Source organism: Aptenodytes patagonicus, chromosome 26 (assembly GCF_965638725.1).
Source record: "Aptenodytes patagonicus chromosome 26, bAptPat1.pri.cur, whole genome shotgun sequence".
In the NCBI taxonomy this organism is placed as follows: domain Eukaryota; kingdom Metazoa; phylum Chordata; class Aves; order Sphenisciformes; family Spheniscidae; genus Aptenodytes; species Aptenodytes patagonicus.
The window spans coordinates 3,002,780-3,025,958 of NC_134974.1; the positions used below are offsets into that span (position 1 = coordinate 3,002,780).

Below are 23,179 nucleotides of genomic sequence, written 5' to 3' on the forward strand. Positions count from 1 at the left end.
GGGTGACGGGGGGGGGGGGGGGGGGCGGCCTGTGGGTGGCCCTGGGAGAGGTGGGGTGGCACCGGGGGGGCTGGCCCGGGGGGGGGGGGGGCTGGCAGCGGCGGCCCCGGGAGGGGACGGCAGCGGCGGCCCCGCTCAGCCCCCGCTCTCCCCCAGAGGTTTTCCCGCAGCAGATGGAGGGGGTGAAGCTGATCGTCACCAAGACCCTGAGCAGCCACTTCCAGGTCAGGGGGACACACAGGGACCCGCGGGGCCGTGCTTGGGGGGGAGGGGGGGGGGGGCGCTGCCACCCCCGGGCCGCCTCCCCCCGTCCCCCGCTGACGCGCCGTCCCCGCAGGTGACACACACAGTTCACATGAGCACCCTCGGCCCCTCCAGCTACCACTTCAACGCCACCTTCGTGGGGGACCGGCAGCTCGGCCCCGCTGAGGTGAGGCCCCGCGCCCCGGGGGTGGGCCCTGGGGCGGCCTCGGGGCGGCCCTGGGATGGTGGGTGGCCGCAAAGCTCTGAAATGGCACCAGGATGGGTGGGGGTTACCCGGGGGTGAGGGGGTCCCAGCCCGTGGCTCAAGCCGGGGGCGGGGGGTCCCTGTCCCCCAGCTGACCCCCACCCCTGTCCCCAGGCCTTCCCCATGCTGGTCGGGGACATGGACAACAGCGGCAGCCTCAACGCCCAAGTGCTGCACCTCGTGGCTGAGCGCATCCGCACCAAGGCTGTCTTCCAGGTGGGGCTTGGCGGGAGAGGACCCTGGGGCGGGGGGTGCCGGGGCGTCTCCGTCACCCCCGGGCAGTGGCGGGGACGGTGGCAGGACCCGCCGCGGTGCTCGTCCCCTTGCAGACGCACCAGCCAAGTTTGTGACGTGGCAGTTTGATGGCGAGTACCGGGGGGACGACTGCACCGCCACCCTCACGCTGGGCAACCCCGACCTCCTTGGCGAGTCCGGTGAGTGGGACGTTGTTCCCCCCCGCCCCGGCTGCCAGGCCCGGGGGGCGGGGGGGGGGCCGAGCGCTGAGGGCTGTGTTGTCCCCGCAGTGATCCTGGTGGCCCATTTTCTCCAGAGCATCACCTCCCGCCTGGTCCTGGGCGGGGAAATGGTGTATCACCGGCGGCCGGGGGGAGGAGGGAGCCATCCTCACGTTGGCGGGCAAGTACACGGGTACGCGGGCGCCCCGCGCTCGAGGGGACCGTGGGCACGGCCCTGGGGGTCCTGCCCGCCGCGCTGGCCCCAGAGGGATGCCCCGGCTCCCCTCGCCCTCCGCTTTGCTTCTCTCTTCCAGCTCTGAAGTGGGTGGCGACGCTGAACGTGGGGTACGGTGGCGCCCATGCCAGCTACTACCACCGAGCCAACGAGCAGGTGAGCGTCCCCCACATGCGCCCCCGTCCCCCGTGTGTCCCCATCCCCCCCGGGGCCTCACGTTTTCTGCCGCCCAGGTGCAGGTCGGGGTGGAGCTAGAGGCCAACACGCGGCTGCAGGACACCACCTTCGCCTTCGGCTACCAGCTCAACCTGCCGCAGGCCAACATGGTCTTCAGAGGTGAGCGAGGAGCCGCGCCGGCACCTGGCACCCCTGGCGCTGCTCGGGCACTCATCCTGTCACCCCCGCAGGGCTCCTGGACAGTAACTGGAGCGTCGGGGGGGTGCTGGAGAAGAAGCTGCCCCCCCTGCCCGTCACCCTGGCTCTCGGCGCCTTCCTCAACCACTGGAAGAACCGTTTCCACTGCGGCTTCAGCGTCATCGTGGGCTGAGGGGCCGCGGGGGTGGGCGGCATGTGCCACCGTCCTGCTCAGGGAGCTGCTGCGTCGTGCCGTGCCGCGGGGGCGCCAGCCAGGCCCCGCTCTCGCGCCGCGGTGCCGGGGGAGCCCGCGGAGGGGGGACCCGGTCCCTCACGGCCAGGGGACACTGTGTGACAGCGCGTGGTGGCTGTTAGCGCCTTTGGGCTGAGGAGCGGCTGCCGCTGGGGGCCTCCATCCCCCCCGGCGCTTGCCTGCCCGTGCCTCGCCCCAGCATCGTGCTTCCCTCTGCTCCCACCGCTGTTCTGTTTCGGTTTCCCTCCGGCGGCGCAGGGGGTGGCTCCGGGCCGCGGCAGGCGCTGGAGGTGCCAGTGGTGGCACGTGCACACACCCACGGGGCCTGGAAAAATAAAGGAGCTTTACTCTGCCCTGTAAAGTGTACTGGTAGCCGGTGAGCCCCGCTGCTCGTAGCCGGGGGCCGGGGCTTGGCGCAGGCTCTAGCTGATTTCGGAGAACGGCGGCATCACGGAGGACAGGTCCTGGATGTGGACAACCTGTCGCGTGTTCTCCACCTTCAGCGTCTGCAGCTCCGTCAGCAGCAGCTTCGCGTAGAGAAACCCTGGGGCAGGGGGCAAGCGCCCAGCTCGGACCCGGTGGCCGTCCGCACGGCGGAGGGGACTGCAGCTGTGCCAACCCCCCCCGGCACGTACCTGCCCTCGGGCACAGGGTGCCGGTGGTCGATGTAGCTCTTGAGTGTCGGGGCCGCCTTCTCCTGGAACTGGTCGATGTTCTGCTGGGTGATGCCGGTGTGGTCTGGGGGCACAGGACGGGCGGGTGGCCGTCAGCAGGGCTGAGGGGACGCCCCCGCCATGGCCACCACGGTCCCTACCTGGCGAGAAGAGCAGTACGGCCTGGAGCAGGACGTACTTGGCCTTGTGCAGCGGCAGCTTCTTCAGGCTCACGTGGAACTTGATCCAAGTAGATCTGCTGGAAGCCGGCTGGGGGAGCGCGGCGGTGATGGGCGAGCCGGAATGGGGAACGGCTGTCCCCTGCTCCCTGGTGCTGCCATCGCTCCCGCTCACCCAGGGCACCCTGGATGGTGCCCGCGCTCCCGGGCGTTGGTCTCCGCGTTGAAGATGGCATTGAACTGGATCTGGCAGATCTCCAGGGTGGCCCCTTTGAGCGGCGAGATCTGGTTGTCGATGGGCAAGCTCCGGGGGGGGGGGGGGGGGGGGAGCAAGGGGAGGGCATCAGGGCCCGGGCAGAAGTGATGTGGAAGTGGTACCCGGTGGCGCGGTTCCCCGCACACTGCGCAGACCTTCTCCTCCCCAGGCTCCGCGTCCTCCCCTCTGGGGACCCGGGGGCCCGGCAGCGGGCGGGGGCTGCTCTCTGTGTCCACGGGGCTTGACTCGGACATGGCCGGGGGGATGCGGGTGACAGTGGCTGGACCAGGGGGACTGCAGCAAGGACAGAGCTGCAGGACGGGACGGGCGTGCAGGGGTGTGCGGGCTGTGTACACACACCACGGCTCCTGCTTGAGCGACACCCGGCACTGCGCCCTGCAGGCAGCACTGCCTGTCCTGCGGCCGATGCCCTGACGCCGGCTTCTGCGCCCCATCCCCTACGCGTCCCCTCGAAGCCACCATGTCTCCCCTACCCCATGGTGCACCACCTTCATGCACCCCCCTGCCGCCGTGACCTCCTGCCCTGGCCACCGCCGAACCACCGTGTGATGCCCCCAAAGGCGGCCGGTGCCCGTCGGTGCCGGTACCCGGGGCTTGGTGCCCAACAATGTGGCTGGTGCCCGGTGCCCGCTGCCACGCAGCGAGGAGCCCCCCAGCCCCGGCTCGTCCCCGCCACCTCCCAGCTGGAGCCCTGTGGAGTGTGAACCTTGAACTTGAGCGAGGCTGCAGCAGGCAACATGGAGGGGGGGGACAGACAGGACGGGAGGGACAGGCGGGTACAGGCATGGCAGACGTGGGGGACAGGCAGGCAGGACAACACGCGTGGGTGCCGGGGGAGGCGTTCGGGGCGGCAGAGCCCGGAGAGGATGAAGACCACGGCAGCGGCTGTCCTGCCACCGGTGACCCCAGAGGAAGGACCCCGTCACCAGCCGCCGTGGGGACTTGCCAGCGGTGCCCCCATCCCAGGACACCCGGGCAGGGCCTGTTCCCCCCCCCCGGGAGTCACCCCCCACCTTCGGGGTGCCCTGGGGCAGCTTGGGGCGTGACAACGGCCACGGCCCCCCCCGGCCCCCCCCGGGGCCGGTTCCGCGGGGCGTCGAGGCTCTGGGTGGTGGTGAGACACGCGGGGGGGCGGATCCCTGTCCGGACCCAGCCCCGCGCCCATTGGCTGCCCTGGCCGTCGCTCAGCCGCGCCCCCTATAAAAGCGGCGGCGGAGCGCGCGGCGCCGCATACCGGGAGCGGCGGCGACAGCGGAGGAGCCATGAGCGAGGTGAGGTGCCGGTGCCGGTGCCGGTGCCGGTGCCGGTCAGAACAGAACAGAACAGGGTTTTTTCTCTTTTTCCTTTATTTTTATCATCGGGCCGGGAGAGGAACTGCCCTGGGAATGGCGGGGGGGGGGGGGGGGGGGGGGCGGGGATGCTGCACCCGGGGGGGAGGCTGGAGGCAGGGGGAGACCCCGGTGGCTGGGGGGGTCCCCGGCAAAGCGGAGCCCGTGCCCCCCCGCTGCGGGGTTTGCTGCCGGGGGCCCCGTGTCACCCCCGGACACCCCATTCTCTCTGCAGCGCAGCCCCCATGAGTCCCCCTCCGCGGCGGAGGCCCCCGGTGGGCAGGAAGAAGGTGAGGACCCCCGGCACCGGCGGGGTGCACCCTGTGGGGTGCCCCATCACCGGTGTCACCTCTGTCCCATGCCCTCCCGGGACCCTCGCTCTGTCCTGGTGCCTGGGACCCCGCTGGCTGCTCCCACTCCCGGAGCCTCCAGGATTTGTGTCCCCACCGTGGGGGGGGTGTGACACCTGGATGGGTTTGGGGATCCGCTCTCTCCCTTCCCCTGTCCCTTGGGGGGGTGGGGAGGTGATGGGGTGTCCCTCACCTGAGGTGGGGGGTGATGGGGTGCCCCCCTGGGTGTCCCCTGCTGGGGAGGGCAGTTCAGGGTGCTCCTTGAGTGCTGGGGTGAGTCTGGGGGTGCCAGGCTATAACCAGGGCAGCCCCTGTCCTGTCCCGTCCCCCCCTCCCTCCCTCCCCCCCCCCCCCCCCCCAGCCAAAGCCATCGACCCCAAGAAGGTGGAGGAGGAGGAGGAGGAGGAGATCGACATCGACCTGAGCGCACCCGAGACGGAGAAAGCCGCGCTTGCTATCCAGGGCAAATTCCGCCGCTTCCAGAAGCGGAAGAAGGAGTCGGGGCCCTGAGCAGCTGCGGGGTCCCGTGACCCCCTGCCCACGGCGGGCACCCCGCTCTTGCACGTGGGCACGGCCCCATCCTGACCTCCGCCATGCTGGGGCTGCCCTGTCCTCTGCGAGCAGGACTGGGGGGTGCTCAGTCCTTCCCTACCCCTCGCCCACCCCTGAGCCAGGTCCCTGGGTGAAGCTGGGGGGTTGATGCGGGGGGACACAGCTGAGTCCTGTGTCCCCCGGTGTGGAGGTTGCCCTTGTGCGAGGGAATGGCATGGAAATGCCCTTTTCCCTGGGGCAGCCTGCCTTTCCCCATCCATGGCGATGCTGGCTGCTGGGGACATGTGGGGTAGGGGGACACCGGTGTCCCCTGAGTGAGGGAAGCCCCTGTCCTGTCCCAGGGGGTTGGATGCTGCGGGGGGGACAGGTCTCGCTGTAGCCCACCACGGGGAAACCGGGTCTCCCCAGGCACTGGGATGCTCCCCATCCTCGCACTGCCCCCTCCCCGCACTCCTGTCATTGTCACCATCCCCTCCCCTAGGGAGGCTTTTAGCATGTGTAAAGAATAAACCATTGGGAAGAGGAGCTGGGCTGGTGCATAGTCTGTGGGAGGGGGTGTGGGGATGGTCCCCCACTTGGTGGGACCCCCAGGTCCCTGTTCTCTGAGGGAGCGGGGTGGAGCCCCCTGTTAAAAGCAGCCCCGCAGGTCCCCAGGGCCAGGCTGTCCCTGCCTGGGGGGGCACAGGCAGGGGTGTCCTCAGGATGCGGGTGGAGGGTTCCCCCCTTGGGGGGTGCTTTGGGAATGGCTTCATCCCCACCCCGGGATCGCGTATCACCCTCCGATTTGGGGTTTTCCCCGTGAAATTCTGCTTAATTTATCAGCCACCAGGTCTCAGCCCCTGGAGCCGGGGCCTCGTTTCCCATTGTGCCACTCTTTGCAGCAGCGATGAAAGACGCCGCCACTTGCTCCTCTTCCTCGGGGGACGAAGGCCTTGTGGCGCCACGTCCCTCCAGGCATCAAAGTTTTGCTTGGGGCCAGCTTTGGTGGTGGTTCCCAGCCCCGGCTCCCACCGCAACACCACCAAGAGCAGCCACAGGAGGTACCTGAGCTGCTGCTGGTGATGAGAGGAAAAAAAAAAGGTGTTTTGGGGTGGTTAAAATAAAGGCATTTGGGGGATTTGCACCGGGGTTTCTTGGCGCTCAGACGCGAGGTGGCTGCAGGGCCAGTCCCTGCGATGCCCGATGCTGTGGGGTGACGGGGGACCCTGGGACCTGGCGTGGAGCCGCAGCGCGTTGTCAGAAATAGCTCCCTGGAAAGAAAAACAGCGTTGGTGGCCAAAGGCAGGGCCCAGGGGATGCCCTGGGGGCGCGGGGGTCAGGCTTGGCCCCTGCTTGCTCTGCAGACTTATTAGGGAAAAGACAATTATAGCCCCAGCGGCAAGGCGGGGCGGGGGGGGGGGGGGGGGCCCCTCCCTCGTAGCCTCGGTCTGTGTCAGCGTGGGAGTGAGCGTTCCCGGTCTGCTCCCCCATGGAGTCGGATGGTGCAGCTGCAGGATGGGGCTGTGGGCTGGCACCGAGCCCTGGGGCAGGAGCGCTCCCGCTCCGCTCCAGCGCAGAGTCAGCTCATCACCCCAACTGCCTGCACCGACGCTGGGGCCGTGGTCCCTCCCCGAGCCCCGCTCCCAGGATGGTGACAGTCACCGCTGGGTGAGCGATGGCCACGGAGGGAGACCCCCCGCCTGCCCCGGGGGACCCCTACCCACAGGGCAGGACCCGAGACTCGGCCTCTGCCTTAATTGGGGTGAGCTTTAATTAACGCAAATGCAATGGCTCGATGGGGATGAGGGGGAAGGTGGCCCTAGGGTGGGGCACAGCCCTGATGGGTGGCCTTGGGGACAGCCCCCACCAGCTGAGGGGGTCCCTAGGGTGCCATGAGGATGCTCTTGAGACATCACCTCACCCCTGGGGAAACTGAGGCACAGTGGCAGTGCCCTCCCCTTCTCTGTGGGAGCTGGCAGGCCTCCATGCAATGAGTTCACAAGTGCTCAGCCACACTCTGCCCCACCCCCACCCCAAGACACCCCCACCTCCAGCGGGGAACAGTGACAAGCCGGGGTGGACACTGGGCTCCTGGAGATGTGAGTTTTATTAATGGCGCCATGGGGATGGGGGGGACACGGACAGGGCATAGAAAAACACGTCAAGGAGCGGCGCCTGGCTCTGGGGTGATGGGCACCGGCAGCTCCTCCAGCCCGGCCACAGCCTCTCCTCCTCCACGAGGCTCCAGCCAGCGTGGGGGGGCCGGGGGTTATGGGACGGGAGGGTTAATGGGGGACAGGAGCGGGACGGAGGGGACGGGGCGGGGGCCACCCCGCAACGTCATTTGGGCTCGGTCGCAGGAGAGACGAGAAAACGGCCAGAAAAGGAGCAACGATGGGGGCAGAGAAACCCTCCCGGAGACCGGTTTTGGGGGGAACACGGGGAGGGATGGGGGCGGCGTGGTCCCGCAGGGACCCTGCAGGTCCCTGAGGAGGGGGGGACCGAGGCAGCCCGGGGGCGACAGGCCCAGAATTCAGTGGTTGCATCTTCAAATAGAAAAAATTACATCAGTGCCCAGGGCTGGGCAGGGCAGCGGTTGCGCAGAGGAAGGTACCGACCAAGGGGCTTCAGGTCGGGGCAGGGGGACACCGAGGCATCCCTGAGGCCAGGGGACCTGGGGCGAGGACCACACCCCGCTCCTCGCCGGGTCCCGTGCCCCAGGGCGGCCGCTTCCCGGAGCCGGGGGGGCGCCACGTCCTGGCCCTCTCCCTCCGCCGGCAGCCAGGCGTCAGGTCCCCGAGTTCGGCTTGATGATGTGCATCAGGGCGCTCTTGAGGCTGCCCTTGCTGGGGGAGCGGACGGCGGGCGGGGGGCGGGCGGCCTCGGCGGCCTCCCCCCGCAGCTCCATCTCGATGGTCATGACGACTTTGGGGGGCCGGGTGGCCCCGGCGCCCGCCCCCGCAGTACCTTCCCTGCCCGCTAACCGCTATTTCTTATCCTTGCGGGAGTCTCCCGGGGCTCCCTTGGCTTTCTTCTCGCTTGCTGCCTTGGTGCCACGGCTGTGGTCCAGCATGGCGTAGAGCACGGGCGCCTGCGGGGACGGGGCAGCATCAGCGCCACGGTACCCCCCTGCCCTGGAGGCTTCACCCCGCAGCCTCTCCTCCCACCCCAAAAGGTAGGAGAGGTGTTCGCCCCCCCCGGCTAGGCCATTTTGCCCCTTCCAACCCCTCGGCGCTCACCTGCCGGCTGCGCTTGGACGCATCCTTGGCTGATCGCTGCAGCTTTCCCTTCTCCATGGCACTAAAATTGGGGTGGAAAGGCAAAAAGGCGTCTCAGAAAGGCCAACCCCCCCCCCCCCCCCCCCGGTCCCTCCCAGCAGCCCCGTTTCAGGGTGGTTTTGCCCCAGTTGGGCAGTGGGGCTCACCTCAGCCGTCGCTGCAGGGCTGCCTGCCGCCGCAGCCAGCAGTAGCGGATGAGATAAACGAGGGCCACCACCACGGCCACCAGCAGCAGAGCCCCGCCAATGATGGAGCCCAGCACGACGCCGTAGCGGGTGGGCACTGTGGGGACACCGGCGTCCCGTCAGCCCCCCCTGGCTGGAGCAGGGAAACTGAGGCGGGGAGGGGTGTACGCCGGCGCCGTACCTTTCTCGAAGACGTAGAGCGTGACCTGGGAGGACTTGCCCACAATGTCAGGGGGGTTCTTGACGTCGCAGGTGAAGGTGCCATTGTCGGTGTAGTCCAGGTTGTGGATGACGATGGAGCCATCCTTGCGGCGAGGGTTGCCCACCCACTCCATCCGCTCCTTGAAGCTGCCCACGTCATCGATGTAGGGCTGGCCCTTGGCATAGTGGAATATCTAGCAACGGGGACAGACACACAGACATCGGGGTCACGGTGCCTCCAAGCACGGCAGGGCCACCCCGCACCCCGAAGCAGAGCAGGCGCTTACGGAGGTGCTGTCGCGGGATCCCTCAGCTTGGAAGTGCCACGTGATGGAGATGTCCTCGGAGATCCACTCGCTGGACCAGAAGCTGCAGGAGAGGGTGACGTGGGAGCCGACGGTACCGTACACCTCCCGCTGCGTGTACACGTGGATGGAGGATGTCGGGGACGGCCCTGCCAGGGGGCACAAACCCGTCAGCCCCGTGGGGGACCCCGGCACAGGGATGGTGCCCATCACCAGGGCCGCCGGCTGGTCTGTCCCCCCACGCTGGCCCCGTGCTCAGCCCCGTGCTGCCACCAAAGGACTTTTGTTGGCCCTGGAGAAAGCACAAGGACTGGCGGGGGACAGCGGCTCTTTGTGTCACCGCGAGTGCCTTTGCAGGGAGCCTCCGCCCTGGCATCCCCACTGCCAGCTCAAAGGGGACCATATCCCAGCGCCGGCTGACACCTGGGGATGCTGGCAGGGCTGGGTCTGGCTCCCAGCACCCCTCTCCCATCCCCAGGGAGGTGGCTGGTGCCGGGATTCTCCTTGCAGCCCAGTGATGGGGACCGGGGCACGGCCACAGATACGGCCCTGGAGCATTGCCACCACCAGTGACAGTCCCAAAAGCAGATGTGTGGGTGGCCGCCAGCCCCACAACCACCTCCCGGGGGTCTGGAGTCCCCTGGTACCTCCCAGCATCCAGGATCAGAATTTCAGGACCAGCAGCCCTGGTCCCCCATCCCTGTCCCCAGCTTACCCAGCACCAAGAGGAGCCCGGCGAGGAGGAGGAGGCTGCTGCTGCCCCTGGCACCCTGCGACATGGTGGCTGCCTGTCACCGGCCGGCTCCGAGCCGCATGGAGGGCTGGCGGTGCGCAGGGCCCAGCGGCGTGCCGAAGGGTGCTGGCGGGACGGGGGCCGAGGTTTAAGAGCAAGCAGCGCTGAATGATGCCAGCGGCGCCCCGGCCTCGGGCCAATGGGCGCCAGGCAGCCGGGGCGGTGGGGGCCAGGGGGTGCCGGGTGCCCCGGGCTGAAAGGGGGCATTTAGTTTGGCGATGGGCGAGGAGGGGGAAGCATGCGGCGGGGGGGGGGGGGGGGCCAGGCACACAGCGCCCTTTGTCCGGCCGCATTCCCGCCCGTGGCGGAGGCGGCTCGGCAGGAATGTGGCCGGAGCTGGAGGGCACCAGCACACGGCCGTGGTCCCCGGTTGGTCCCAGGGACGGACCTGCCTGGCGGGGCTTGGGGTCTCGCACCAACTGTGCCATGGGCCACCGGCGCATCCCCTCCTGTCCCATGGCCGTGGGCTGGCTGCCGACACCCTCCGGTGCGGTCCCCACTCCAGCCCCACAGCACGGGGCTCCCCAAGCTGGCACTGCCAGCTCCGGCCAAGTGCGCTCCCAGCAGCCTCTGCTCTGGCTCCATTTTGGGGTGAAAACACACCTTTGAGCGGGTGGTGCTGGATGTTCCCCCTGGGCACGGAGCTGGCTGGCTCCAGCTGCGGGACGCGGGGCACATCCGTCCCCGCAGGGAGCCACCAAAGTGCCACTGCCCCGTGCAGAGCCCAGGGCAGGAATTTGCACAATGCCTCCCCGTCTGCTTTGCCGCCGGCTGAGGGGCGAGTGGTGTTTTGGGGTGAAAAGCTCCAAAGTGGGGTTTTCCTCAGGTTTTTGACCCAGAGAGTTCGCGGCTGGGGAAGGGAGGGCGCGGGACGGGGACGGGACTCGCCCGGGAGCTGCGAGGTTTTCCTGCTTCCATGTCCTCCATCGGCTGCAGCTGCGGGCGAGAGGGTCCTGGTGGGCTGGGGAACCGGGGAGCCCCGGTCCTGCCCCCCGGCAGCTCTGGGGTGGACGGGCAGCCCCGGGGGGGGGGGGGGGGGGGGGTAACGGGCAGCCCCGGTAAGGGCAGCCCGGGGGGTAACGGGGAGCCCTGGGAGTAACGGAGGGGGGGGGGGGGATAACGAGCAGCCCCGGGGTTAACGGGGGGTAACGGGGGGTAACGGGCAGCCCGCGGGTATCGCGCAGCCCCGGGGGGTAACGGGCGGCGGGGGCGGAAGTGCGTCACGGCCTCTTCCGGCGTGCGGGGCGCTCCAAGATGGCGGCGCTGGCGTTGAGGTGACTCCCTGGAGGGCCGGGCCGGGCCGGGCGCCGTTGCGGGAGCGGGAGCGGCTGCGCGGCGCCGCGGGCGGACGGGCCGGTTGTCCCGTCACGGTGGGGCCGGGTTCCGCCGCTCGGCCGGGCCGCGGTGCCGCCGGCCGGGGGCAGCCCGGTGGGGGGGGGGCGTCGCGGCGCCGGGGACGCCCCGGAGCCGCGCACGGAGCCCCGGGCGGGCCGGGCCGCGGGGTGCCCCGTCCCGGGACGGGTTCCTGCCCCCGGCCCGGCTGTGGGTGACGGGCCACGCCGCCCCACCTGCGACAGCCCCTGGGTCCGGTGCCCCCCCGGGTCCGGTCCCGGTCCCGGTCCCGCCCCGGTCCCTGCCTCCTCGGGCACGGCCGTTTTCCTGGGGCTCGCTGGGGCTCTGGAGGCGCTGACGCTTTGTGACTCGTCCCTTGCTGTGTTTAAGGCGGGGGACGGGGGACGGGGGCCGTGTCCCTGCGCTCCCCCCTGCCCGGTCCAGCGGCTGCAGGGAGCCGGTGAGGCATCGCCCCCTCGGGCGGCTGAACCGTGCTGCCCCTCCGCCGCAGCGAGCCCCGGGGTGCGAATGGTGAAGTGCGGAGCCGGGGCAGAGCAGGAGCCTGGACCCCCTTGGGCTGCGGTGGGGGGAACCGAGGCCCGGACGCTCTGCGGGGCCGAGATCAGCCCGGCTGTGGGCGAGGCTGTCGGCTTATCGCTGCTGAGAAGGGCAGTCCGGCTCCTTCCCGCTCCCTGCGTGCAGTCTCTCCCCATCCCTCGCTCTTGGTGGCCTTGACTGGGTGGACAAACATCGGCGTTACCACCCAGCCGGCGCTGGGGGGGTGCCCCCCTGCCTCGCAGGGCCACCTGACAGGGTGCTGGTGGCTTTGTAGGAGTTCAGTGGTCCCGTGCGGGAGTATGTCCCACCGTGCCCGTGGTGCTGAGCAGCAATGGGGAAGGGCGTTGTGTTTGCTTGGCCTGAAGGTGCCTCTTCCCATCTACCACCCCCACTGGAAAGTTTTGTGCCTCCTCGAGGCTGTGACCATCCCCCTCCCAGCCCCGTTTCCAACGTTCTCCTCTTTGATATCAGCCTGGAGACAGAGAGATTTCATTCTCTTAATTTATTCTCTTTCTAGTGGCGGTTGGAGCCGTCATGCTTTTGTGGAAAGCTCTTTGTTGCGTGCGCGGGTTTATTTAAAGGCAGGATCTGCCAGCAGCGAGAGAGGCGGGGGGCTCCGATACCTGCTTGGGAGGGTGCCCCGCAGCTGCTGCTTGAAAAACAAGAGAGAAGTCGCTCGCTCTGGTTTGAAGCCTGCGCCTGAGAACTTCATCTCGTGTTTGCTTCTGCTTGTCAGATGAAAAAGCATATATAATCGCTTCTCGTTTGCCTCCTCCCTAGCGAAATCCGAGTGATTTTTATAGACCCGTCTTGCAGGATAAATGTTAACGACGTCTATTGACGTGACACTGAGCTGATGCTGCTCCAGAGCTGTGCCCCGCAACTCTAGAAATTCTCCTCCTGAGCTGACGGAGCTGCATGGTGGGGCGTGTGCAGCCAGTGCTGTTCCACTGCTGGGTGTTTATAGACGTCTTGTTTGAGCTTGTCCTTCTCCAGCCCCGTGCAAGTGGCTGTGCTCTGTAAAGTCCTCGATGATTAACACTGTCCGGGGGTCCCCTGAGCCTTTGCACCCTCCTCGGGCGTGGGGCAGAGCGGGAGTTGGCTGGGGTGCCGTGGGAAGCTCTCAGCAGCGGTCCGGAGGATCCTCTTTTAGGGCTAATTCTTCTTCTTAAAAACCCATGTTTTTCAGTGATCTGGAAGAAAATGCAAGTTAATGGAGGAAGATCTGGAGAAGATGCAACAACTTAGAGAATGATAAATAATGAGGAGGACAGGTCCTTGGTACAGTGATGTTGATTGCTTAGCTGGAGGGCTGTGTTTTGCAAGCAATAGTCGTTGCACTGAAGCACGATGTAATGCTTTGCATCTGAAAAAAAATATTAACCTTGAGTCAAGAGGATGGGGAGTTCTTGCTGGGGAGTTTAGCTTTGAAAAAATGCAAACGCGTTGTGGATTTTATTCTTGTTTTGAATATTGTATGTGATTCGGAGCCAGCCCTCCCTCTTCCAGCGCCCCAGCCCCCAGAAGAGGTGTTGAGTGGCTTCCGTAGAAGGAGACATGCAGTAGGTTTGATCTTTTAATCTGGAAAAGCGGACTGAGGAGGGCAGGAGCGAGGTGTATAAATCATCAGTGGTCTGCGGGTAGAGATTTATCATTCACCTCCTGTCCCCTGCCCAAGAACCGGGAGGTGGTGGCCGGCGCTGCTCTGTGGGGGCTCGGGACAAGCAGGGAGCTGGTTCTCTGCATCTGGTTAAGCTGTGAGAATTCGTGTTGGAAGTTGGGGGGGTCAGGAGGTGGCAATGCAATTTCATGGTGAAAAAAGCCATTTATTACGGACTGAAACCCTCTGGCTTGGGAAGCGTGTGAGCTGCATGTGGTGGGGGGTGCTCCCGTGTGTTTCCTGAGACTTTTCTCTGGGGATCCGTGGTCGGCTGCTCTCGGACACGATGGTGGGCTTGGTGGAGGTTTGGCTGAAGTTCTCGGTCTCGCTGTCATGCCGCACTTCAGGGAGGGCGTTGATAAACTAGAGACGGTTCAAAGAAGGGTTTCCAGTCAGAAATGTTGCACTGCAGCATGGGGTGGATTCTGCAGTGCCAAAAATTCATGCATCCAGCCAGGACGTCTTCCTAAAAACCTGCTGTGTTTCAAGTCCAGCCTTTGAACGTGAGGGAGGATTTTGAAAGGAAACATCCTAACGATCATTTACACAGGAACTCGGAGTGGTTAATAATAATGACTTTTGTTTTGGATTTACACCTGGTGAAGAGCTGACCTCCAGATGTTTTTCCTACTGCATCCTCGAGACCGGCTGTAGGACAACTGAAGAGCAGCAGAGCTTCGTTTATCTACTGTTAATGAAACAGTGGGAGACACTGGTACAGATGCTTGCGTGTTTGACAAGATTAATTAGTGTTTGTTGCTGTGCTGCAGATGAGCACACGAAATGTTATTACACACCTTGTTCTTGTCATGTCGTCAGGAAAGGCAGCGCTGCTTGTTACGTGTTGTCCTGGAGAGGAGCGGGCGCCGCAGATTCCAGCCCACATCTGCAAACGCTCGAGCTGCGCTGGGCTGGGGGCCTGTTCCTCCCCGTTCCTGGAGAGATGCCCTTGAATGTCAGAGTTGCGGTTACTACAATCGCTCCGCAGAGAGTGGCACCCACTCCTTCGGGCACCACAAAATCCCTTTTTACCTCCCGCCCCGAGCCTCGGCGCGGCTGAAACGCTGCGTGCGCTGAGCTGCGACAGTGACCTCCCATCTCTCCGGTGCTTGGAGCTTAACGAATGGCGGCGGCGAAACGCTGTAATGAGAACAAGTGTTTGGAGGAAGGGGGGTTGATGTCTTCATCTTGGACGTGTGGAGAGTGGTGGCCTGAACCAGCCCTTTCCGTGGAGCTTGGCAGATGCGCCTTTCTGGGGACGTGTGCCGCCCGCCCCAATAATTGCTGTAGTGAGAGTGAAAAATGGACTGCCTCAGTGTAGCTGTGAGCTTAGAGTGCTGTTTATGTCTGTCTTACAAACAAGGTATTACAGCTGAGCAGACTTAATTACAGGGTGTTGTAAAGAATGAACCCCCAGGCAGAATCTAGAGACTGTAGTTAAGAGCTTAGCGTAAGAGAGAGAGGATTTGTGGAGGAACAGTCCAGATCCTCTCGTGTTAAGATTGATTTTAAGATACGAATCATCAAAGTGGCAAATCCCCTCCCCTGCCCCATCTTGCTGGCATTTTCAGGCGTTTATTTGGCACTCACAGAGCCTTTCTATCTTCTCTTGCAGATGTGTCGGTCGGCGATGCCTGCTGACTCGGCTTGGCCCCAGCCTTTCTGTGCGACAGTGAGTCCGAGGTTTTACTGAGAGTAACGGGATTAAGTTCTTCCCTGAGGGACCCTGTCTAAGGCTTTGGGGCATGTGTGCGCTCCATCCGCTTAGTAATTTTGGTCAATCAATGCCATGTGTTAGCTGGGCACTTACCGCCTCGTGCCACCACGAGGGCACGGCCTATTTACGGGGGATGTAAGTGGGTGAAGGGAGAGCCTGGCTGGCTGCTGAGGTGGGCCTGGGTCTCTTGCAGGGGTGGCGGTACCCCTGTCACCCCTCTGTGCCGCTCTGCGCGACAGCTTTGCACCTGAGGAGGGCTGGGAGCCACAGAAGCCTTCTTGTTCCTGTCCTTCGTGCTGCTGGGCTTAGGGAGAAATAGTTATTTTCTGCTAAATTGGTCTCTAAGTGTAATTGCTGTGTAATCTCAGGAACATTAAATTACAAGCTCTTTATTTGGTACAGTGTGCAATTACCGTGGCAGTAAAGAGCAGGTTGCATGTTATCAGCATTATATAATGTGTTATCTGATATCCTATACCCTGATTTGGGTGGTGCTGGGGGGGGGGGGCGTGGCTCGGCTCTGCTGGCTGAGTGGATTCCAGTGCAGCAGCTTCCCATCCTGCTTATTATTATTAGTCACTCGGGAAAGCTGGCAGCGATCCTCTCCTTGCCTGTGTCCACGCACAGCTGGAGCCGTTCTTTGTACTGTCAAGGTCAGCCGGGAGCTCACGTCCTGCGAGATGGAAAGCTGCTGCAGCAAAGCCTGGTGGAGCGGGCAAGGGTAAAACGCTGCCCACCTCTCTGCACCTCCCGTCTCCTCTTCTTTTGCAGCATTGTCCCGATGGGAACAACGGCCAAGGAGGAGATGACCCACTTCTGGGAGAAGAACACCAAGTCCAATCGTCCCTTGTCCCCTCACATCACCATTTACAAGTAAGAGCCTCTTGGCCTCCTCAGCTTCGCACTGGGGCACCCCCGGGCTCTGGCACACGACAGCCCTGTCCCCGGAGGCACCCACTGTCCGTTCCCACTGTCACTTCAGGTGGAGGATGGGGAGACCTTCTGCATTGTGCTGTGAACAGTCTGAGCTGTGTGTGGGAATCACAGCCTCTCCCACAGAGTTGATGACGCTCAACAACCCTTTTCATACAGGGTGTAGCGGAGGGGTACAGTCCCCCCAGAGCTGCGCCTTGGAGTGCTTGAGCAGGGCAGCGTTTCCAGACGTGCCGTTGAAAGGCAGCTGCCTCCGTGGAGGGTGGTTGCGCAGAACAGTGCGTCCCGCCGCAGAGTTGGCGGTCCTCGGGGGTGGAGGCAGGAGGCCAACTTGGGGCTCTCGGGTTCCCTTCTCAGAAAGGTGCCGGCTTCTTTGAGGCCGCCTCCGTCACTTTTCCAGGTTCTCTCGTTTATCCGTGAGCCTGGATGCCCAAACCCTGCCCCTTTGTTCCTCAACTGCAGGAGCATTACAGTCTAACCCTGTTTCATCTCCCTTTAAGCTTTCTCAGCAGATGCCCTTCCCCTTCCCAAACCCGTGCCAGTGGCATTTGCCATTCCCAAGCTGCCTCTGCAAATTCCCCTGTCTCTCCCCTTTTGCTCTGACTGGATTCCTTGAATAACTCCGAGTACAGAAATACCCGCCCAGCAGCACAGAGCTCTCTAGGAATAGACGGGCTGTGCTTTGTCCTGCGGCCTTGGAGGCCTCCCTGGTGTTGTGCCCTGTTTTGCTGACGAGATTGGTTGTTTTGCAGGTGGTCCCTGCCCATGGCGATGTCCGTCATGCACCGGGGCACCGGTGTTGCGCTGAGCTTAGGTGCGTGCATCTCCCACCTGCTTCTGGTGACAGGGTGGGGGCTGCGGGAGGGAAGACCCCTCTGACTGATTCGGAGACGTGACTACAGGTGGACGTTTTCTCTCCTCTGTCCCCAGCTTCAGGAATGGGTTTTCTCCTGGGAAACATGCGCTTTGTCCTCTCCCTTTCTCCATCCCCTGAATATCTCCCCATCCCCATTTCTCTGTCCCTGGGTCCTCTTGTGTTGTGAGTGGCTCCAGTCCCGCAAAGGCAGCGATGCTCCCCCGTATGTAAAAGCCTTCGAAGCCTTTGCAGCACTGTGGCCTGGCCTGGCTGCTTTCTTCGGGGCCTTCCCCAGCCTGGAGAAGGCCGATCTGCTGCTCCGGTTCTCAGCCCTTCTCTTCTGGGGCTGTTTTTTGCTGGTTTAGCCTTACAGGAGACCCTATGTGAGGGAAAGACTGACAGGCAGGCAGAGCTTAGAGGGTTTTCCTTAGCACAGGTGGAGGTTTTTCAGCTTCCTGGGAGTGGCAGCTGCTTTCCCAGAGATCCTGGTGGGAGAGAAGGCGGTGCCATCATCAAAACCGATAAACTCCCTCCAGCAATTTGACTTGCATGGTTTGACTAAGCGATAGGATATCTAACTGTGAAAGGCTGTTTTACTTCCATTAATGCCCTCTCATGGCAGCAGGAAGGTGCTTCTCTGGTGGCTCCCTGTTGAGGGGGGGGAGCTGGGTTGGTGTTCGCAGAAGGGCAGAGAGTGAAGGGACTCAGAAAAGATGTGCAGGACTGAGGACTTGTGTTCTTCACTTGGCAGAGTGAGAAGGAGCAGTGAGGGCTCCAGCCTGGCCTCCCTTGAGGGCTTGGGCTCCTAGAAAAGGGCACCCATGTGCCCTCCTGCTCCCATATCTGCACGGCAGAGACCTGGTGGGGGCTCGGCTCTGCCCCCAGGCTCTGCTCCTCCCAGGCCAGCTGGCTTGTGTCCAGCTCTGCCTCGCGAAGAGCAGCACGCATCCTCTGTGGGAGAGCAGCTGACGGCTGCCTGCTCTGAGCACGGCAAGGTGACTTTGCCTGCGTGCATCCTGTGAGCCCAGCTGGCTCCTTCGGGGTGGCTGCGTGCCTTGCTCCGTGCGCGAAGCCAGGGCATTGCATGGCAGCCATGCTGGCACCACCCGGCTTTGGGATCTTATCTCCAGGAGCTCAGGACATGCCTGGCCCCGTGGGCTGCGGCCCCCATCCAGCTTGCTGTCAGATGGGCCGAGCTGGCAGGTTCACTGTTGCCTTTCTGCTCCGATCCGTCAGCCTCTGCCGGAGGGGAAATCGTCCCCTTCCCAGGCCGATTGAGCACGAAGGAACATCGCTTCCACCGACCACAGCTCAGCAGCCGGGAGGAGGAGGGAGAAGTGTTCAACTCCTCTCCGTCAAGGCCTGTAATTACAGGAGCCTCTGACTTCCTGCGCTTCTTGCAGGGCGAACACAAAGGCCATTGAGGAGACAAGTGGCTGAGCGAGGAAGCAGCTGGTTGACTCGCGCTGCCAGTGCCGGCCTCAGCCGAGGTGCTTGAGCTAGCGTGCCGCAGTGTAATCAGGCGCTATTGAGCAGAGGGTGAACCGCGACTTGGCTGACTGCTGGCTGCGATTGTTCCCATTCTTTTGGCAGCATCATCTGGAGAAACCCTCTTGGCCTATAAATGTGGAGGAGAAGCTGCTGCGGCTCCTGCAGCTAGCGCAGCCACGCATGTCAGGCTGTCTCTTTGTCTGCTGGTTCCTTTGCTGGTCCCCACTGAGACAGCCTCGCTCCATCGCTGCCTGTGTCAGTGGCTGGTGGCAGAGGGGCTTCTGTCCTGAGATGTGGATCTGGGGACTTTGTTGAAGAGCTGCCACCTTATGTTTCCGGACTTCGCTGTCCCTTTAACCTTGAATTTGGGCTGGTTTGGCTGCAATTGCATGAGCTCACACCAGTTTGGTCTCTGGGTGTTGTATGAGTAATGCAGGACCCAGATTCGGTGTGTTGCTGCCCCAGTTTGAGTCCTGAGCACCCCAGGGTACACTGTCACAGTGCAGCTGGCTCTGCCACCAGATGGGCAGAGCCCTTCTCCCTCCTCCTTCCTCCGCAGGCCGCCATGAGCTGATGGTGGTTCAGGCCGTGTCACCAAACCAGAGATGTAGAGGTGGCCTGGGGCTCTTTGCGGGCAGCAAGGTGTTGGTAACGCTTCTGCTGGCTTGACCTCCGGGCTTTGTCTTTCTCAGGAGTCTCCCTCTTTGGTCTGGCTGCCCTGCTGCTCCCAGAACAGTTTCCCCACTACCTGGCTATGGTGAAGTCGCTCAGCCTGGGGCCCGCTCTCATCTACTCTGCTAAGTTCGCTCTGGCATTCCCCCTCTCCTACCACACCTGGAATGGAGTCCGACACCTTGTGAGTAGCCCCTGCGAGGGGCCGTGCGTGTGCTTGGGGGTGCAAGGGAAGGGAAGTGTCTGCCGGCTGTGGGAGTGCTGGGTGTGGCATCTGGGAAGGTGCCCTTGGAAACGGGAATTAGTCACCTCAAGTGCTTCAGAACCTTGGTGCTATTTTTGGCTACATTAAACTTGCAAAGAGCATCGCTACGCTGGTACTTCACTGGGTGGCACAGCTGGCTGAAGCATCCCCCCGCATCTCCTCAGCTCCGGGAGAGGGACGAGGGGTGGCGGGAGCAGCATTGCAGCCGGGGGATGTGTCCGCAGAACCGCGGGCTCGAGCCCTGCAGAAGTGCCACCCGTTGCTCATTATCTCACCCTTGTCATGCAGCCGTTGCACTGTGATCTTCCAAGTGCTTTATAGTATTTAATGAGCCCAGAAGACATGTGGCAGAGGAGATGGTGCTGCCTGTGCAGAAAGTAACCTGTGATCTTTGCCCTGGGCTGAAGTGAGGAACAAGCAGCTCCGTTTAGCCGAGCTTCCTGTGTTTGACGAAGGAGGGGAGCTGGAGAGCTGGGAGTTTCTCGTTGGGAACAGTACAAGACGTGCTGCTTTTTGTAGCTGATTTTGTGTTTTCTGTAGCTCCAGATAGGTTAGGTTTTACGGGAGCAAATTGCAAAGGCAGCTGGCCCGGAGTGTGACATGATCCTTCTGCTCTGGGTGGGGGGAGCATCATGTGCGAAGCCACGCTGCAGATGTGGGCTCGCGCTGTGGGCGCTGATGGCTCCCAGTGTTTCCAGTGTGGAAACACAGGACTTGAGCACTGTTGGATGTTGTATCCTGTACTTGAGAGCAGCCATTACGAGGCACTCGTGTCAGCGTGCCGGGAGGCGCCTGGCCTAGCCGTTGGGGTGAACAACAGCAGTGTGCAGCAAGAGCAGCCCCCTCTGCAGGTCCTCGGGGCGGACAGTGGCCAGCCGGGAGCGGTGTGAGTGCTTGTTATCCGCTTTTCAAGCAGTTGGTGTCGGAGGAGGTCTCGGAGCTCGGGGCCTGCAGCTGGCTGAGCCCCACTCGCTCATGGAGACGCTGTTGGGCAAATGGAGCAGTCATAACCGGCTGCTTGTTCAGAGTGTCGTGAGTCGAATGCGTGCTGAAGTCTCTGACTGGACATATATGTTGGGATGCCAATTAAATTGTCTGAGAAGGAAACCAGCAGTGTTGGCCCCCAGCTGCGCTCAGCAGTGCAGCCCATCGATGACAGAAGGGGAGTCAACAGGGAACACGTTCAGTTTAGTGCCTCTGCCCCAGGTGCTTCTCTGCTTTGAGCCCTGGGGGCTTGCTGGCAGGCTGGGAGGAGGTGTGCACTCCCCAGGCTGTCCTCAGCTACCCTGCTTTCACTTGGACAAAGTCAGGTGAGAGGTGCAAACCCACCTGCGATACCTGGGAACCGAGGGCACCGAGCTCCGGGGTGCCATTCCAGCATCTCTCCCTGCCATCTGGGCTCAGCCTGGCCTTCACGGCTGGCACCGTACCCAGGGGCGTACACGGAGGTGCTGGGGGCTGAGGCTCATCCCCACCTGCTCGGCTCTGCCCGCGGGGATGTTAGCGCTGCCTCAGATCTGCGGCTTGCGCCGTGCTTTATAACCTATTTCTGTCAGCAGGAGAGAAGCAAGCGGAGAGCAGCTGCCGCTTTTGAAGTGAACCTGGTGCGCTGCGGCTGTTGGGGATTAGGGAGAGCTCACAGGCGGCTTTGCTGATAGATGCGGGGGCTTGGTGGGGGGTAAACTTCCTCTGGCACGGTGCACACGTGCCTGCACCCAGGGAGACCCCTGCCCATTGCCCTGAGCAATGGACGCTTCTAGCCATCCCTCTGGTCTGTACCTGGTGGTCCAAAGGCTGGTTTTTGGGGTGGTCTTGCTAGCTTTTATCAGAAAGATGGTGCCTTTCTGCCTGCGTCTGGCACGTCCCCCATCAGGGACCGTCCCAGCCCTGTTGAATTAATCCTGCTGTGTCTCTTCTCTCCTGCAGGCATGGGACATGGGGAAGGGGTTCAGGATCTCCCAGGTCAACCAGTCTGGGGTGCTGGTCCTGATCTTGACCCTGCTCTCCTCCGCGGGCCTCGCGGCGATGTGAAGGTACCTCCCGGTTGATGGCCTCCCTTTTTTTGGAAGATTTGCTCTGTCCTGGCCTGCCTTAAAACATGCACGGAGAGGGAGGCGAGACGACAGGCTCCCGAGCAACTACAAATCTTTGGGGAAGATGGTGTTTCCCCTCCTTAAAAATCTTGTGGATGATCAGAGTTGCTTTTCATTAGCCGGGGTGATGTGCTAACCCCCTCTTCGTGGTGCGGGGGCAGGCCGGGCTGTCTCCTGCCATGCCACATGCCCAAGCAGCCACGGAAAGCCGGGCACAAATTAACAGCTGATCCCAGCACGTTCAATCACTCGCAGAGAGCTGCCTAGCTTCTTCCAGGCAAACTCCAGGGCGTTTCTTTTCTCTGCTCTGTCCCCAAGCTTGAGACAATGCTGAATCTGTGTCCCCGCAGGTCTGAGTGGGCTCGGGGATGGCTGTAGTGTGTGTGTAGGCCTGGCGCAGGACAAGCATCTCCATTGAGGCAGCCCGTGCCAGGGCAGAGAGAGCAGGCGGAGCTGCTGACACCAGCACCCGCGAGGGGAAGGGGTGATCAGTGCCGTCCAGGTGCCGCACCGGCTGCGGGACCCTGTGCTTTCCAAGCCTGGCAGCATGAGCCAGCTGGGATGGGGTGCTCGGACCTACAGAGGTTCAGTCCCCACTCCTTGTCCTTGAAATGTCATGATTCAGCCAGCTTTGGGGCCCTAGAGCCCCTGCCAGTGAAAACATCTGATTTTCCCCTGTTAGGAAGTTACTCCGTCTCCGGCACGATGGGAGGGACGTGGTTTTCCTGTCGTGCGTTGCCACCAGCTCTTGTTTCAGCACTTGTCACTCGTCCACCTTTGCAATAAAGCAGCCTTGATCCTTCACACTGAGCCGCTGAGTTTGTCGTCTGTGCTCGACACTTCACTGAGGCGAAGTCGGCCGGGAAGGAATGTTTTTCTCTCAGATCCAGGGAGTCGCCACTTCCCAGCCAGGCGATGGAAAAACAAACTGCAGCGCTTAGAGGCAGGTGTAGTGCCTGACCTTTGGAGCTGGCGGGTGAAATGCTGCCAGCCTGGCAGAAAGGAATTTCCTACCTGGACTGCGGTTGTTTCTGCTGGTACAAATGCCTGTGCGAGGTCCAGGAGGTTTTTGCTCAAATTGGCCAATTTTTAACATTTGCCAGTGGGAGCAAAGCTTTGCAAAGAGGATACTCCCTGTCAGGAGCTCTGTCCCGCTTTCCTGTCCCAGCGAGGGTCTCGGCTCTGTTTCAGGAAGGATCTTCCTTCCCATTCACATCATCAGCCGGCAAAATATCGGCTTTATGGGGAACTTCTGTTCTCCTCATTGGGCTTTTGATGGAGACCTGAAGTGGCAGGAGGGGAGCCGGTCCAATAACGTTCTCCGAGATCCCTCGCGCCGGCCAGGCTTGTTTCCACGCAATTGCTTTTACTTCCGCCACTGATCGAGCCCCGTCCCTCCCACTCGCTCAGCTCCTCTGCCTGCCTGCTGGACCTAACAAATCTGCCACTCCTTTAATTAGCAGAAGGCATCGCAGCCCTGAGGGGACATGGAGCCTCGGAGATGAGAAATCACAAAGGAGGAAAACCCGTCTGCTGTCAGCGTGGCAGAGGGAGAAGACTTACTGCCGAATCCCGTTCGGTGTAGCCGCATGCCCCAGCAGGAGAGAGCTTCTCCTGGGTGAAAACAAACGCATTTTAGCTTTAAACCAATTACTTCCTGCAGTTGCTGAAACGGCTTTTATTTGGAACCCACTTCTGGTCGCTAATGAGCTATTCT

General features: G+C 62.9%; 4 protein-coding genes and 1 long non-coding RNA gene across 6 annotated transcripts; 3 read left to right on the forward strand and 2 right to left on the reverse strand.

Moving 5' to 3' along the window:
* Positions 1-156: 156 nt before the first annotated feature.
* On the forward strand, positions 157-1,815 carry TOMM40L (translocase of outer mitochondrial membrane 40 like; the record flags this gene model as incomplete). Its single annotated transcript, XM_076360033.1, is given in 9 exon segments — positions 157-224; positions 338-430; positions 623-734; positions 847-942; positions 1,033-1,112; positions 1,114-1,156; positions 1,278-1,354; positions 1,432-1,534; positions 1,606-1,815. Coding segments are annotated over 9 exon segments (812 nt in total), but the record flags the coding sequence as incomplete, so codon positions are not given.
* Positions 1,816-2,227: 412 nt separating this feature from the next.
* Positions 2,228-3,348, reverse strand: NR1I3 (nuclear receptor subfamily 1 group I member 3). Its single transcript, XM_076359719.1, is given in 6 exon segments — positions 2,228-2,349; positions 2,442-2,543; positions 2,620-2,705; positions 2,707-2,728; positions 2,813-2,826; positions 2,828-3,348. Coding segments are annotated over 6 exon segments (867 nt in total).
* Positions 3,349-4,171: 823 nt separating this feature from the next.
* Positions 4,172-6,261, forward strand: LOC143171216 (uncharacterized). Its single transcript, XR_012997160.1, has 3 exons — positions 4,172-4,185; positions 4,478-4,532; positions 5,967-6,261. It is a non-coding gene; the product is annotated as an uncharacterized LOC143171216 (long non-coding RNA).
* Positions 6,262-7,212: 951 nt separating this feature from the next.
* On the reverse strand, positions 7,213-9,942 carry MPZ (myelin protein zero). Its single transcript, XM_076359875.1, has 6 exons — positions 9,808-9,942; positions 9,075-9,241; positions 8,768-8,981; positions 8,548-8,683; positions 8,363-8,423; positions 7,213-8,214 (listed from the first exon to the last, which is right to left on the reverse strand). The coding sequence occupies exons 1-6, from the start codon at positions 9,869-9,871 to the stop codon at positions 8,110-8,112; spliced, it is 747 nt and encodes a 248-aa protein (XP_076215990.1). The 5' UTR covers positions 9,872-9,942; the 3' UTR covers positions 7,213-8,109.
* A 1,168-nt stretch (positions 9,943-11,110) lies between these two features.
* Positions 11,111-22,272, forward strand: SDHC (succinate dehydrogenase complex subunit C). Of its 2 annotated transcripts, XM_076359819.1 has the most exons (7): positions 11,111-11,159; positions 15,051-15,107; positions 15,924-16,025; positions 16,838-16,899; positions 19,125-19,288; positions 21,296-21,402; positions 22,145-22,272. In XM_076359819.1, exons 1-6 carry the CDS (start codon positions 11,140-11,142, stop codon positions 21,398-21,400), a joined length of 510 nt encoding a protein of 169 aa, XP_076215934.1. In that variant the 5' UTR covers positions 11,111-11,139; the 3' UTR covers positions 21,401-21,402; positions 22,145-22,272. The 2 variants fall into 2 exon arrangements, with proteins under 2 accessions (XP_076215934.1, XP_076215933.1); XM_076359818.1 differs by having other exon boundaries at positions 21,296-22,272.
* The last annotated feature ends 907 nt before the right edge of the window (positions 22,273-23,179 follow it).

Excerpts from the sequence above, each read along its gene's own strand:
- SDHC (XM_076359818.1), top strand. The coding sequence starts at position 11,140 with ATGGCGGCGCTGGCGTTGAG. Across the intron at positions 15,108-15,923 it reads CCCAGCCTTTCTGTGCGACA|CATTGTCCCGATGGGAACAA; the intron begins GTGAGTCCGAGG and ends CTTCTTTTGCAG. Across the intron at positions 16,900-19,124 it reads CGGTGTTGCGCTGAGCTTAG|GAGTCTCCCTCTTTGGTCTG; the intron begins GTGCGTGCATCT and ends TGTCTTTCTCAG.
- MPZ (XM_076359875.1), bottom strand. The coding sequence starts at position 9,871 with ATGTCGCAGGGTGCCAGGGGCAGCAGCAGCCTCCTCCTCCTCGCCGGG. Across the intron at positions 9,242-9,807 it reads CGGGCTCCTCTTGGTGCTGG|GGCCGTCCCCGACATCCTCC; the intron begins GTAAGCTGGGGA and ends GCCCCCTGGCAG. Across the intron at positions 8,982-9,074 it reads GATCCCGCGACAGCACCTCC|ATATTCCACTATGCCAAGGG; the intron begins GTAAGCGCCTGC and ends CCCCGTTGCTAG.